Source organism: Rhinatrema bivittatum, chromosome 11, assembly GCF_901001135.1.
Source record: "Rhinatrema bivittatum chromosome 11, aRhiBiv1.1, whole genome shotgun sequence".
In the NCBI taxonomy this organism is placed as follows: Eukaryota; Metazoa; Chordata; class Amphibia; order Gymnophiona; family Rhinatrematidae; genus Rhinatrema; species Rhinatrema bivittatum.
The window spans coordinates 76066974-76081747 of NC_042625.1; the positions used below are offsets into that span (position 1 = coordinate 76066974).

The 14774-nt window shown below is 46.1% G+C and overlaps 2 protein-coding genes across 3 annotated transcripts in view; one reads left to right on the forward strand and one right to left on the reverse strand.

Annotated features, from left to right (window-relative positions):
• The first annotated feature begins 1734 nt into the window (after positions 1-1734).
• The window catches only part of LOC115100559 (homeobox protein OTX1-like), a 157160-nt gene continuing 144120 nt past the window's right edge, over positions 1735-14774 (forward strand). Inside the window, exons 1-2 of the mRNA XM_029619077.1 lie at positions 1735-1935; positions 3179-3328. Of these exons, the coding sequence (XP_029474937.1) occupies positions 1890-1935; positions 3179-3328 (196 nt within the window). The 5' untranslated portion in view covers positions 1735-1889. The remainder of the gene's footprint in view (positions 1936-3178; positions 3329-14774) is intronic.
• Positions 8146-14773, reverse strand: DMAC2 (distal membrane arm assembly complex 2). 2 transcript variants are annotated; one of them, XM_029619402.1, is made up of 6 exons: positions 14632-14773; positions 12299-12489; positions 11565-11645; positions 10580-10719; positions 10104-10266; positions 8146-9648 (listed from the first exon to the last, which is right to left on the reverse strand). In XM_029619402.1, the coding sequence occupies exons 1-6, from the start codon at positions 14647-14649 to the stop codon at positions 9465-9467; spliced, it is 777 nt and encodes a 258-aa protein (XP_029475262.1). In that variant the 5' UTR covers positions 14650-14773; the 3' UTR covers positions 8146-9464. The 2 variants fall into 2 exon arrangements, with proteins under 2 accessions (XP_029475262.1, XP_029475261.1); XM_029619401.1 differs by lacking the exon at positions 14632-14773 and adding an exon at positions 12835-12974.

A 14774-nucleotide genomic window follows, 5' to 3' on the forward strand; every position in this document is an offset into this window, starting at 1 on the left:
GCAGGGGCCTCATAACCGGGCAGGCATGCTACAGACAGCTCGGGGCGGGGGGAAGGGTGGTGAGCATGAGGCCAATAGGACTCCCTGGCGAATTTAAACTAAGCCAGGAGCCAATGAGAAAGGGAGAGGCAGTAAGGGCTCAGAAGCAATAGGGGTTAGGAGAGGGAGGGGCAGCACATTTGCCAATGGACAAGAAAGCAACCCTCCCACTAACTCACAGTGCTGTAGGGCATAGGTTATGGGCAGGACTTAGTCACAGCCTTAAGCTAACCGGTGCATAGGGGGATGTTTTGGTGTTTGGGGGGGTGCCAATGATTATGCATAGTGGGGAGCTTGTAAGGGGTGCATGAAGCGAGGGTGCTATTGGTCAGCCTATTAATTGGCAGGGGGCGATGGACCTATGCAATGGATGGCACAGACCGAGATGGTGGCCAGTCTGGGGGTGGCCAAATAGAGGCCTGGCATAAATAAATAGGCGTGGCCTGCAAGGATGGCCAGGGGACGGGTGAAACAGCGGCACACTGCATGGAGCGGCGGTGGCCACGGCGGCACTCATGGAGCGGGGTGCCAGTGGGTATCACCTTCACAGAGCGGATGGTTGGAGAGCTGCCACCTCACCAGGACAGTGGCAGCAGACGGTGGGTTAACAGCAAGAAGTCTTTGCCAGCGGGGGTGTAGGCCAGTCTCTTATAAAAGGTTAATGTTTCGTGGGCATAAAGTATTTCTGTACATTTATTTTTAAGTTCATGCTTGTATGGTTGTGGCTCCTTTTATCCACTCAATAAAGAGCTTTATGGAAATTGTATTGTGTCATTGTTGGCAAGGAAGCAGGGTCCTGGTGGGGGTGGGATTCCAGGAAGCTATGGCATGCCCAATTTATGCTAGACTAATTGACTAAATGAGTAAGCTGGATATGCCATGCAGTCTTTTTCTATGTCAGCAAGAAGATTTTACAGATAAAAATCAGCTCCTAAACTCCTGGTTCCGATGCCTGATTGAAGAGAGTTTTTCCTTCCCTTGCATCCACGATTCTCTGCTGTACGTGGCCGCGAGTACTACCATTTCTGTGAAACTGGTCAGCGGCCACGTTTCCAAATAATCAGCCTCTTCCAGGATTGGTTCCGTCCCAGATAGCTCGCGGAGGGGACCGGGTGTAAGAAGTCTCCTTGGCAGATCCAGTTAGGGGCCTTTGATTTATTGGCTGAGCAAATAGTGGAGGCTCCTGGCGTGAGGCGGGGGTAGAGGAAGTCCTGCTCGCTGAGAGTCCTTGAAGGGCGCTGGGAAAGTTGTTTATTGGACTTAGGGGGGAGTTAAGCCGTAAATGGATTTTTTGAGGGTCGGTCTGACACCCTTTGTGGTCGCAGTAGCTACGGTAGCTCCAAGAGGCTCCTGCCTTTCCTTAAAGCTATGAGGCTCTTATATGGAACAACTTCAGTTAGGGTGAACGAGATCTGCACGGACACTTTAAAGGACTTTTTTTTTTTTTCTAGCTAAATTAAAATGTGTCGCAGTGCTTAATTTAAAAGGAGCTTGGCCCAAGATTCACGTCTCTTGGAGGAAAGTGGATGTCCTGACACAGGCCAGGAGCAGTCCCCCTCCACCTGGTGTGCATTTAGGGCTGACAATAAGGACCCAGGGCGGCCGCCAGCACCACCGGTGGAGACAATGAAAGATTAACCCAAGCCAAGCAGCCACAATAGGCCTGGGATATTCCTGTCCCCCCACCCCCCCTGCATAAAAAGAGACAAAATTAAATTAGTATTAAGCATCCGCGTATTTTGTCAAGACAAAATGGTGGTAGATCACCTTTGAACACTAATTCTTTTTTCCCCCCACCTTTTAATGAGAAAGTTGGCATCAGGCGTAGCTCAGGTTGGTCACCGCCACGGATGTTCCGAGGCAAATCTTTTCCACCCCTACCTGCAGTCTGGACTGGTGAGTTTCTTCCTTGCGAATAGCCAGGGGGCTGTTTCAGGAGACGCTCGTCCTGGTCCTGCATCTCGCATTGTTCTGCGTGGGCAGCTTTAACTTTAGGGTTACGGAAAAAAAATAACTTTTGGGATTTCTTTTCGCTCCTCTTTCCTCTCCTTCTGCGATTACAGACGTCTGTGAAACGGGAATGCATTTCATACTTAAAAACAAAAAATAAGGTTAAGCTATAGTCCGAGTCTCCCAGCAGCCTACGTTTAGGATATTCATGTGGGTACCACTCAAAACACGCATTTGGCAACTAAAAATAGCCTTTTGAACAGGAAAAAATATACAAAAATGGTTAAAATGTAAATCCAAAGTGATCTCTCTATGTATATAAGTGGACAATTGAATTAAGGTGGCTATGAAGCCCTGTGTCGTCTGTGTTCCTCGCATTGCTTGCCTATAGGCAGATACAGTACAGTGCGCTCCGGTGGAGCGCACTGTTAGCCTGGGTTTGGCCGCTTGTTTTCGATGCGCTAGCTTTACCCCTTATACAACCGCCCCCCCCCCCCCTCCAAAACTAATAGCGCGCGATCCAGAAAGCAAAATGTGCAACGAAGCCCCACATTTTACTTTCAAAAATTAACGCCTGCCCAAAGGCGTTAATTTTTGAAAGTAAAATGTGGACTTAATATCATAGCAATATTAAGTCGGAGGACTTAATATCATAGCAATATTAAGTCGGAGGCCCAAAAATTTAAAAAAAAAGTTAAAATTAAAAAAAAAAAAAAAAGTTAAATCGGCCTGCGGCCCGTGGGTCGGAAGACGGATGGTCAATTATGCTGGCATCCATTTTCCAAACCCGTGGCTGTCAGCGAGTTTGAGAACCAACGCTTGCAAAATTGAGCGTCTGCAGTCAAACTCGCTGACAGCCGCCCTCTTTTTACCGCAGGCCCTCATTTGCATACTAAATTGCACGCACAGGAGAGTGGCCTCTGCACGCGTCGGGAGAGCGGCGCTCGCCTCGGAGCACCGGCTCTCCCGCGGGTTTTAGTGTATCGGCCTGTTAATTAGTGGTCTATCAGCAGGCACTTAATTTGCGGGCAGTAGTAGCCAAACAGAAAATAAAAGGGGCCGGCCTGGGTGCAAGCCATGGTTTCTGGGGCCTGGCCCAGCCTAAGGGCAGGTGGGGAGTCTCCTTGCACCTCATTAGCGGGGCCCTGGCTCCTCCTCCTCTCGCTGTTGCATGTGTTTTCTCTCCCAGCCCTAGGTCGCCCCCTTCGCCGGGGTTCGTGCCTGGAGGGGCCCGGACCGAGCATGATGTCCTACATCAAGCAGCCGCCCTACGCCATGAGCGGCCTCAGCCTGGGCGCGCCGGCCATGGATTTGCTTCACTCGGCTGTTGGGTTCCCAGGTAAGGACGACTTGATTTATTCGGGCCTCTTAGGGACCGGGGGGGCCGCTCTTATGCGTCTTCTGCGGTGCAAATCGCCTGCAGTGCTCCCGGACCCACAATCGGCCTGGCTGCAACTTTTCTTTACCTCTTCAGTGCGGGTTGGGCCTCTGAAACAGCCACCGAGCCTCCAGTTTTGGACAAGGATTGAACTGCAGGGAGGGGAAGGGAAATCCCAGGGCCTCGCTGGCTCCAATTTTGGGACTGGAGGTCCATTAAAGGTGGAAATAAATCCGGAAGGATACCTGCTGGTACTGCACCTCCAAAGCAGGCCCACGGGAATCGCACAGCAATGCGAGCCGAAAAGCAACATCGCTTCCTTGTAGAGTTTGCTCTGGTTAGAGGGGAAAATATATTTTTAGAAGAGAAAAAGAGAGCGTCTCTTCTCTAGGACTTAGACTACGGGTTATCTTTTCTTTCTTTTTTTTTTTAAAGAAACCTGGTATACATTTAGCTTGTTTTTATGAAATAAAGAAAATTTAAACTAAAAGGGAAGGTTTTCAAAATATAAAGTTCTTTAAAAGGTAGAGTGTTGGCGAGCTGGCCGCCCATATATTGGCCGCACATAGATATATATACACACAAAACTCTTAATACCGAGGGAAGAATCTGTTCTGGGGCTGAGAATTATCTTTTTTTTTTCTGGAAGATTAAAGGTGAGAAACAGTATCTGTTCCATAAAGCAGCGGTGCTAGGGATTATTAAAACTCACTGTCCCCTTTCTCCTGACCTGAACGTCCTTCCTTTCCGAGTTGGACTCTCTTCACCTTGCTCATCACTGCCCCATTGAACCCAGATTCCTCCTGTCTGGGGTGGGGGATTATTTATTTATTCCTTTATGCGATCCTGTCTTTAACTCCCGACATCCGTTCACTTGGATTTCGGGACAGGATAAATGCTATTTTCAAAAAGAAAGCAATGTAATGACATCCATATATATATATTTTTTTTTTAATAGGCCTGCATTTCTAACTTCGGAGACACCCACTCTTGGAGTAATGCCTGTCCAGATTCCTGAAATTAGGCTTAGATTTGGTTTGCACCCTCTTTGATGTACAGTTTTTCAGGGGGTCGGGGCTGAGGGCACCGTCAAACAGAGCAGGATTACATGGGTTGATCCTAACTCAGCCAATTAATTTGGCTGATTGGAGTGAATGGTTCCTGTCCAGTTCCTCCTTTGCTTCTGTGTCAGAAAATGGGGTGCGGCGAAGCCCCCCGACCCCCAACATAAGTTAAAGACCCAGGAGTTTTGCAAAGCTTAGGGAAAGCCTCTGAATTCCTACAATATTTCAAAAGGAAAATAGAGTTGCACTCAGACTTGGTCTAGTTCTGTCATCGTTGCTGTTTGCTATGATATTGTAAACAAACCAACATGGAGATCTGATGGGCAGTGTACAAGAACAGTAAATGAATGCGTTTTTGGGGGGTTTTTTGGGCCTATCCCCTCTCCGCTTTCTCCTCCAACCACATAATTTTGAAGATGCTGATGGGCCTATCAAGATTTCTGACATCAAAATACATTCTCATTAGATGCCTTGCAAACCCTTTTTCTATGTCTTGACTAGATGGTAAGCTCCACGGAGAAGGAACTATTTCTTATGTGGATGTGTACAGCGCTCTTCAGAAGTGATATAGTTATAGTAATAACAGCGTGTCAGCTCCCAAAAGGTAGTCATAAATATATAACACCTTACATACTTTTGTTTGTTAACCTATCTTTCTGTGCATTCAAGTGGACTGACCTGGCAAACCACACTGCTTTATCCATTTAGAGGGGAGTGACACAAGGATGCCTGTATCACCTTAACAATGGAGTCTTTGTTAATTTGGATAAAGGAAAATTAAGGATATAGGAGGGGTGAAGTTTACTTAGGGAATAGCCACTGCTATTAATTGCATCAGTAGCATGGGATCTTCTTAGTGTTTGGGTAATTGCCAGGTTCTCGTGGTCTGGTTTGGCCTCTGTTGGAAACAGGATGCTGGGCTTGATGGACCCTTGGTCTGACCCAGCATGGCAATTTCTTATGCTCTTAGTCAGGAGGAGATTAAATTGGTATTATTTGCAGAAGATGTAATGTTAACAATTTCTAACCCCCATAACTCCCTAGCAAACTGAAAGAATTACAGTGCCTTATGGGCATTCTGGGGGGGAAACGTTCACAGGTTCAAACATTTTGTAAAACAGTAAGAGACCATGTCAAGAGGAAAAGGCAGGTGGAACCGCCCTCAACATCAGAAGTGTTTCTTCTGAGCATGCCTGTGAAGGGAATACACACAATTAAAATTAAACTATTGACTTTCATGCTGGTTGATGCCAGAATGTCAAGTGCGACTAAATGTATTTTTTTGGGGGGGGGGTTCTGCAGACCCACTTTTCCAAAGAACATGCTCAAAGCTCAATAACAATGCAGTCAACATTAAATTACAATTTGCCATAGCAAGGATGGAAGATTGGTGTGCAAGCATGTGGCACAGCAGGACTGGAGAAATTAACACGGCTAAAAAAAGTGACAAGTCAATGTTCCCGGGGAAATACTTGCCAGAGAAGCGTCTTCATTGCAATAATTTCAGTATCATCTCTAATTTCTGCTGCGATGTTATGCTCTCGAATGGATGTAACTGTTTTTTTTAATACCTACCTTAAAAATGTTGCAATAAAGAAACATTTAAAGAAAAGGTCCATCCCAGGGACAACTGTCCAAAGGGGATTTATTTCTTTTACTTGTGGGATCATTTCAGGGGAGCCTAGAGAAAACCAACCTGACAAATATAATGGGTGTCATCACTGCTGTATGCTTCCGAGCGCTGCTCTGTAATGTGACAAAGGAGTTACTGTGGAAATCAGGATCATCAGTGCTGTGTGCCTCAGTGTTGCTGCTGTCTGAGGATCATCAATGCTGTGCATTTCTCAGCACTGCTGTATCTGAAAGGATCATCTATGCGGTATGCTTCTCAGCATGCCTGCATAATGTGAAAGGAGCATCATCAAGACTGTGTATTCCTCAGCATGGGGGTAGAGATCATGGATGTAATGTTTCTCAGGACTGCTGAATAATAAGAGAATCATATCTATTGCTGGTCCGTAGGCCTGGAACTCCATGCCACCTGAACTCAGACTGGAGCAATGCGCACAGAAATTAAAAAAAACAAACCTCAAACCATGGTTATTCAAGGAAGCCTACCCCTAACCTTGCACATCTCAATCCCCTCTGGATTATCACTACATAATCTCACCTGCCCACCCTATATGCTTCCCACCCACTCCAGTTTCTTTACAACACTCTAGTTACCTTTTTCACCTGCCTCTGCTTTGCGCTACTTAAGACATTGACATATTATTTGTAAATAGTTTTCTACTGTTATATTCTGCCGTGTCATAGGTTAGCCCTCACTGACTTAGTTTTTGGGTACTTGCCAGGTTCTTATGGCCTGGATTGGCCACTGTTGGAAACAGGATGCTGGGCTTGATGGACCCTTGGTCTGACCCAGTATGGCATGTTCTTATGTTATGATATCCTACATATGCCTCTATGCTTGTCCCTTTATGCATTTCACTTACACTTCTCCCAGTTTGCTGCTCCCTGTTTTTTTTTTAACTGATTTCTCTATGTTGTTCTCCCTGTTGCAATGTAAACCGGCACGATGTCCCTGACGAATGTCGGTAAAGAAAAGCCTTAAATAAATAAAGTGTGGTCCTCAGCACTGCTGTATAAGGAGGGGGGGGGGGGGGGGTCATTGATGCTGTGTACTCCTCAGCACTACTGAATGGATGAGAGAAAGAAAGAATATTGTGGAGAGAACAGATCGTCACTGCTGTATAATTCAAGAGATGGTGTGACTTGTGGAAAGGATGAAGATCATCAATGCTGTGTGTTCAGTGTTACTGCATAATGTGAAAAAGGCAAGAATATTGTGGAAAGAGTAGCATTATTGATACAGTGTGCTCCTCAGCACTGCTGAATAATATAGGAAGAGGAAAAAAAAAAGTGTAGCTTGAACCTTATGTAGAATTTCACAGAGCAAGTAAAGAATCGACAGATACAGTATACGAAAGGCTTGTATGTCATATTGTGGTCTGTCTGTAGCCAGGAGGTGGTGCTCTAAACAGTGAGAGTTGCACCATACAGACAACGTGCTCTGGCTGGAAAGAATGGGTGCGGGCCTCTTCCGCCAGTGTCGTGCAGCTGATTGGGTGGGCCTGATGACACCACTGCTGTGGTTAAAAGACAGGAAGCAGACAGCAGGACAAAATGATCATTTTTCTTAATGGAGCATGGTAAATAGTGGAGTAGCCCAGGGATCTGGAGTGCAACAGTGCTTTTTAATCTTCTTCTATAGCAATCGCTATATAGTGCTCTCTACAGTTGGGCAATGGGGGAAGTCTAATATACCTCAACGTAGTGTATTAGAGAGGCTATTTAGGTGTTAATATGCCTTCTCTTCATTAGTTAATAAAATAATATATTTATCTTTTCCACTTTTGTCTGATTTAAAAATTTAAATCAGTTGTGAACCTGACAACTTGATCAACACCGGGCAGTTTCCACTAGTACTTTAAATTAAATAAATAAAAGAGCTGTTTCCTTGGAAAAGTGCCATGGCAGGCTGCAGGGTTGGGAAGGTTGTAGCTGAACTTGTTACAGATACAGATGGGGGGGGGGCTTGCCTTTCTCCATCTGTAGTAAGAAGAGGACTGAACTTGATAGACCTCTGGTCTTCTTCCAACCTATACCAACTGCCTAAAAGCTTTCGCTGCATCTCAGACTTGATTGCAAGAACATTTAAAAAGAAACAGACCATTTCCTAAGAGGCAAGCTGCTGTGTCTTAATGCCCTCCCATCGCTCTATTGCTTTCAAACCCTTTTAAGCAACCATCCCAGGGGAACCAGACTCTTCCGATTTAAAAGATCCATTTGTTAGTTAATGGTGCAGGATTTGCAAGCAGTGATGACTATTCCCGGAGGCCGGTGGTGCAAAGTGCACGCAGGAGTCGTGCGGCGTTGCTCTGCAGACATTGGCACTGGAGTGACTGCGCCCGGGAGCGTCCATTGCTTACCGAGCACAGCCGAGGCTTTCGCCCGATTCAACTTCTTGTCAAGGGATTTCCTCTCACGCGTCTTCAAAGTTCACCTGTAATTTTTATTTCATGCAGGTACTTAGTCCGGTCGCTTTTTGTTTTTCTGTAAGGGATATGGCATCCTTTTGATTGCACCCCCAACCCTAATCGAAAACAGACGAGGGACAACTGTTTCTCACTTTATTTTGCTGCACAAATTCAGCGTCACCAGGTGATAGCTTACAGCAGGGATGGAAAACTCCAGTCTGTGAGGGCTGCAAACAGGCCAGGTTTTCAGGATATCCACAATGAATATGCATGAGAAAGATCTGCATGCACTGCCTCCACTGGATGCAAATCTTTCTCATGCGTGCTCATTGTGGATATCCTGAAAACCTGGCCTGTTTGCAGCCCTCGCGGACTGGAGTTCACCATCCCTGTCTTACAGTATATGGCACAGCGGTGGATGCTGATGCATGAAAGCTGAAATGTGATCGGCTACTGTCACTCTGTGACAGCCAGCAGAGGCCATCAATCTAAACTCCATCAGGTGCTTTTTCTGGCTATTACTGCCTCTTTCAGGAGACTAGGTCACTTGACCACCAACCTTCCACATACTGCCCCCACCCTAGCATTTTTTTTGTAAAGGCCAGGTACATCCTTCTCCCTCCATTACGTTTCTTAACTGCATAAGGCCCTCCCTTTGCTGGGTGGCACACAGCATCACTATTCCCTCTGCAAGAGAAACATTGTTATTGGGCCCTCTCTCTCTCTCTCTCTGCACTAGCAAAGAAACAAATTGAAAAGATGGAAAAAGAGGTGCAAACAGGATTCACAAAGGCCTCCAGCTCATCTATGGGCTTCTAGTTCCAATTTCTCTTCCAAAATGCAAAGTCCCACAGAGGCATTGGGGATAAAATAAGGCTGGATCAGCCTATGCTGAAAGCAGGGAGCTGGCTGCTAAAACAAGCTAACAACTTGATGGAAGACTGGGCAGCCATGCCCTTGCCCCAAGTTCCTGCGTACATCTCTGCTCTGCCCTCAGTTCTTGAGTGCGCCCTCAGGGCCCTCTGCCTTGCTTTCCAACTGATGGTCCATGGCAAGCCCATCTCCGTAGTCCAAGCCAACAATGGTGCAATGTGGCAGCATCTCCTCCAGCAGGATGGCGACTAACCCTTTGTTTGCCACAGAAGGGAGATGGGAAACATCCAGCTGCTTCAGGTTGCTGTAGAGGCAGAAAAAGCTGGAATGAATTACGCCAGTAGCTACTCCAGGAGGGCCATGAAAAGGCCCATCAGCATACGGGAAACATCTAAACGCAGGGAGAGAAAGGAAAGGCTACCAATTTCCTTTTCTGCCATTCTTCCCACAGGCACTGGCTTAGTATAGAGAACACATCTGCCCCCTTTCCTCTCCCCTACTGGTGTACTATATCCCACAATCCTCTCTTCACACCTATACGGCCTTCCCTCCCAGGGTGGAGACAGGTGGCCTGCCACCCATCAGGCTTCCTTAGTAATCGAAGTTAAATAACGCTGCTCAGGTGTACAAGCAGAGCTGGGTACTACCTGTCTGCTGCTCAGAGCAAACTCACAAAACACAAGAGATGTGGGTGATAGCAGGTAGCTATTACCACGGAGCTGCCTGGGCAGCGGGGGAGGGTAAGGGACAAGTACTGACTGTAAGTGATGCAGGGTGGCCAGGCCTCGCTCTGTGACCTGGGGACAGCCGGCCAGCGACAGCACCTCCAGCGAGTCCTGCAACAGGTATACTCGGCTAAGGCACCAATCATCTATATGGGGGCATCTGCTCAGGTTCAACTCCTTCAGTTCCTTCAGCGTCACTGGAGAGAGAGAGAGAGAGAGAGAGAGGAGGAAGAAAGCCTACATCAAGCATCTTAAACTCATTCATTTAATTCACACACGTGTGCTGGGAGCAGAGCACAATCAGCAGCCTAATACTGAAGGCATTGCTGTATAGCAGAGGTTCCCAAGCATGGACATAAACTGCAGATGGATCATCACCAGGAACTTGTGGTATCAAGAAGTTATTGAATGGGCTGACTGCTTAGAACAGGGACTCAAAAAGACAGGACGTATCCTCAATTAGCCCCACGTTTACACAGAAAGCAGACTCAAGGCTCCTGGAGTCCTCACCTATGTTGTCCAGACCAATGTAGTTGAGTAGTAATCCACTGGCATCCACCGCTTCCACTGGAACACCCCTGAGGTCTAAGAAGTCCCAGCTAAACTTCCCTCGCTTGTCTGCTCGGAACCATGTCTCCTGGCCCTGGAACCTTTCAAAAAAAACACACAACCGCATTTGAACCACTGAAACGGTGTTTCACCAACACTATAAAAGCCAGCTGTCCTGCTAGCACCAGATTTGAACTAGGCTCACTTCCCCACAAGTAGGGATTATATGCCATGGATCAGCCCACCCCATTTCCCCATTAGCGGAAATCAAGCGTGCTTCCTTAAAAATTAAAAAAAAAAAAAAAAAAAAAAGATTGTAAGCTCTACGGAGTTAAGGACCATCTCTTATTTGTACAGCGCCGTGTGTCTAATAGTGCTCTAAAAATATATTATATTATATATATATATAGCAATAGTACAAAATAATTGATGTGTGAGACTTCCATCAGAAGCCTCAGCCAGATCAGGTTTCTTACCAGCAAGTCTTCCACTGAGGGCATTTTACTTTGACATTTTTATATTCTGCTTTTCACACCTTTTTCAGCTCTTCAGAGCGGATTACATTCAGGTACTGTAGGTATTTCCCTATCCCCATCTAAGTTTGTACCTGAGGCAATGGAGGGTAAAGTGACTTGCCCAAGGTCACAAGGAGCGGCAGTGGGATTTGAACCCTGGTCTTCTGGTTCATAACCCACTGCTTTAATCACTAGGCTACTCCTCCATTCCACATGGATCACAGTACATGCTTGAACAGCTCATGACATTCAAGAGTTTGGTAAAGATGGTATTAAGCAACACAGGGACCCTCACACTCAAACTGCAAGGAGGTGGTGCCCTGCTGACAATTTCAGTGTTACAAAAACAAGTGCTGGGCCTCCTGGATGCTACAATGACAAAAGAATTTAAAGGTTTTAGTTGCACTGCAACAGGAGAGACAGACACATACCTCACGCCACCTTTCCGGGAAAGGACAAAAAACGCAGCTGCTACATGATGTCCATACAGCTTCTCTGTGTAACCGTAGTACCTGCAGAGGGAGAAGCAAGCAGAAGAGTCTAAATGCATTGGCATGTGATTGTGCAGTTCTGTCTGTATCAGCCATTTGCCAGGGTTTAATATTGCTAAACCATTTAACCCTTTAGTAACTGGAGCCAAAAGCAGATGCCTCTGCTGGGAATCTCCACTTTGAAAACTGCCTAACAAGTCTCCTGAATAGACAAGGCTACAGAGATGATGTTCCAGATGTGGAAACTTACCCACACCAGCCCAGCCCAGCCCATCCTTCCATCTAGCATGGATCACCCTCAGTAGGCATGACACTGCCTCCAACTTCAAACTGGAGTCGACCAGTCAAGGGTTGCACCAAACCAGAGGGATTTCACCGACATATCTGTGGTGAGGCCCAAAATAGATATTGGCTTCTAAGACACCAGCTGCTGCAGGACAGGCATCTGTCCAGTGACTTCTGATCCCAGAACATCAGCTGTGACACAACAGCTGTTGGTAAGGGATGATGCTACAAAGTGGTTATTCTGAGGGTTAAAAAGAGGAAAAGTAATCAGCTGCCTGGGCAATGCCCTTGAAGGAGCTTCTGGCTGCAGGGCAGAGACAGAGAGGACGAGTACAGCATCTGCTCGAGCTCATCAGGTTGCATGCTAAAAGAGATCTGGCACCACATACGCATTCTTCCGCCTCAGATTCCACTGCCGGAGCTGCACACTCCAGTTAATAATTGTCTCCATATCATAAAACCTAGTATAGAGGAGATGGAGGAGTTTCTGCTTCAGGGTTGCTGGTGAGGAGTAGAACGAGGTGCTGCGACAGTAAAATCCAGTGATCCAAAAGCGGGTCAAGCCCCTTCCTTGCCGCCACTGCAGATAAACCACATGCTCTTATTTTAAGGATTTATAAACCACACTATCAGCATTATTAGGTGGTTTACAATATTACATTCAGAATTAAACCAAATTAACAAAATACAAGACACCAAAAAAACTAAACACCCCCAACAGCCATAAAAATCATATATAAGATCAAACATAAAATCAACCAATCTATTGTCAGGTTTATTTAGATTGCCTTGAGACTCGAATAGGCCTGCTTGAAAATATATGCTTTTAACAGTTTCTGTCCTAAGTTCATTTGGTGAAACGTTCCACAAGTTTGGCCCAGCTACACAGAACAAGCATTCCTGAGACTCTGCACAATTCACCTACTTCCCACATGGAGATCTTGTCCAACGTGTGGACTGCTCCCCTTTCCACAGGAAACTGTTTTTGAATACAGGCACAGATGGACATTCACTTGCACTCTATGCTGCAGGTTCTGCAAGTCTCATCTGCTTGTCACTATCATTTCCTGATTTAACACACAGAGGGGGCATGAGGCCTTTAACAAAACAAACATGAGAATTATCCAAAGTCAAAGCTTTACACAGAAATTAAAGACCACATCTTCTTCAGATGTGCCTTGTGCAGGTTTTTGAAAATGTATGTGTCCACTAATCAGTGGCCACTTGATTTAGACTGCCAGTGAGTGGACAGTGGGAGTCCAAAAAATTCCTTCCCAGCTGAGAGGAGGAAACAGCTGGCAAAGCTAGACAGCCATGAAGATCACTCGCATGGCAGCTGAGAAAGGAAAGTACACAGCAGAGCTAGCCTTTAGGAAACACTTCCTGCCACTGAATAGAAATAGCATGGCAGTGCCAACTGAAGCACACATCCTTAGGGTCCAGAAGATGGCAGCAGTGTCTTCTGCATGGGAGGTGGCAGCTCTGGGTGGGGAGAGAAAGATACATCTATGGCCTCAGTTGCAACTTGGGAAGCAGCAGAGCCTCAGCAAAAAGATAAAGCTGCATTAAAAGCGGTGAGTGAGAGGGCTGAGTTGGGATAGGGGAGGGAGAAAGAAGTGAGAAGACTGCAGTAGTGTTGGTGGTGGGAGAATTGGAGGAGGAGGGAAGACTGCACCTGGGAGAGGTGAAGAAGGGCATGAAGGCTGCACAGCTACAGGTGGGAGGAGGGAGCAGAAGAGTGTGCACTCAGGGAAGAAATACTCTTACTACATACGCCCCTCACTGTCCTCAGCCCCACCATAGCCACATTATTGGGGAGTGTGGGTGTACATGGTGAGTATGTCTTAGAGCAGTGGTCCCCAACCCTGGCCTGGGGGCCTACCAGGATATCCACAATGAATATGCAGAAGAGAAAATGTACATGCACTGCCTCTATAACATGCAAATTTTCTCTCATGTATATTCATTGTGGATATCCTGAAAACCCAACTGGCTAGAGGGCCCCCAGGACAGGGTTGGGGACTACCATCCTAGAGGACGTTTTGAATTCCTGCTTATGTGATCTGGTTAGCTTGTGAACAAGTCTTCTTCAGCAGCCAGTTTACATGAGCCAAATAACCTTCAACTCATGCTCAGATATAAGCTTTTCTTTCCAGATTTTCATTTCTTTTGCCATTAAAATCTATTAACAGCCTAATAGTGGCTGCTACCTGCATCCTGTCAGTATAATTGATGCAAGTAGTGACCATTTTTATAGGGACCAGCAACTCTGAGATATATAACATTTTTCTATTTAAAAGTACTTATACTTTAAGACCTGGGCAAATCTGACTCCTGAGAGATACCATCTTCATAAGGGAAATGGGTTTCCGAATTTGTTTTTAGAATAGAGGAACAAACCTGACATTGGTTTCGTACAAGATGCTCATAGAGTCTCTCCACCTGCGGACATAAACCTCAGTACCTGAATGTAATATGCTCAGAAGTGCCACGAAAGTGGAATATAAATTAAATAAATATAGATATAGCCTGAACACGTTTAAACCTCAATGTATTACAGAATCTAAAGATACCCCCTACAGATAAATGTATTACCACAATCTATACATAACATATAGAGATGAGGCGACATATGTCTGATGCATTATTTAGATCTCTGCAGCCTATGCATAATTAAAGCCATAGGTCTAGTGGGAAAGGAGAGCTACCACCAGCCACTTACCAGCACAGCCGCAGCCATCTTGTTTCTGTCAGCTGACCTTAACGATGATGCCTGGAGGAGGGACGTAGCGGCCCCTATCACGTGATACTGCCGATCTCGAGGGGAGGGGGAGGCTGGGGGCCATGCCAATGAATATGCATAAA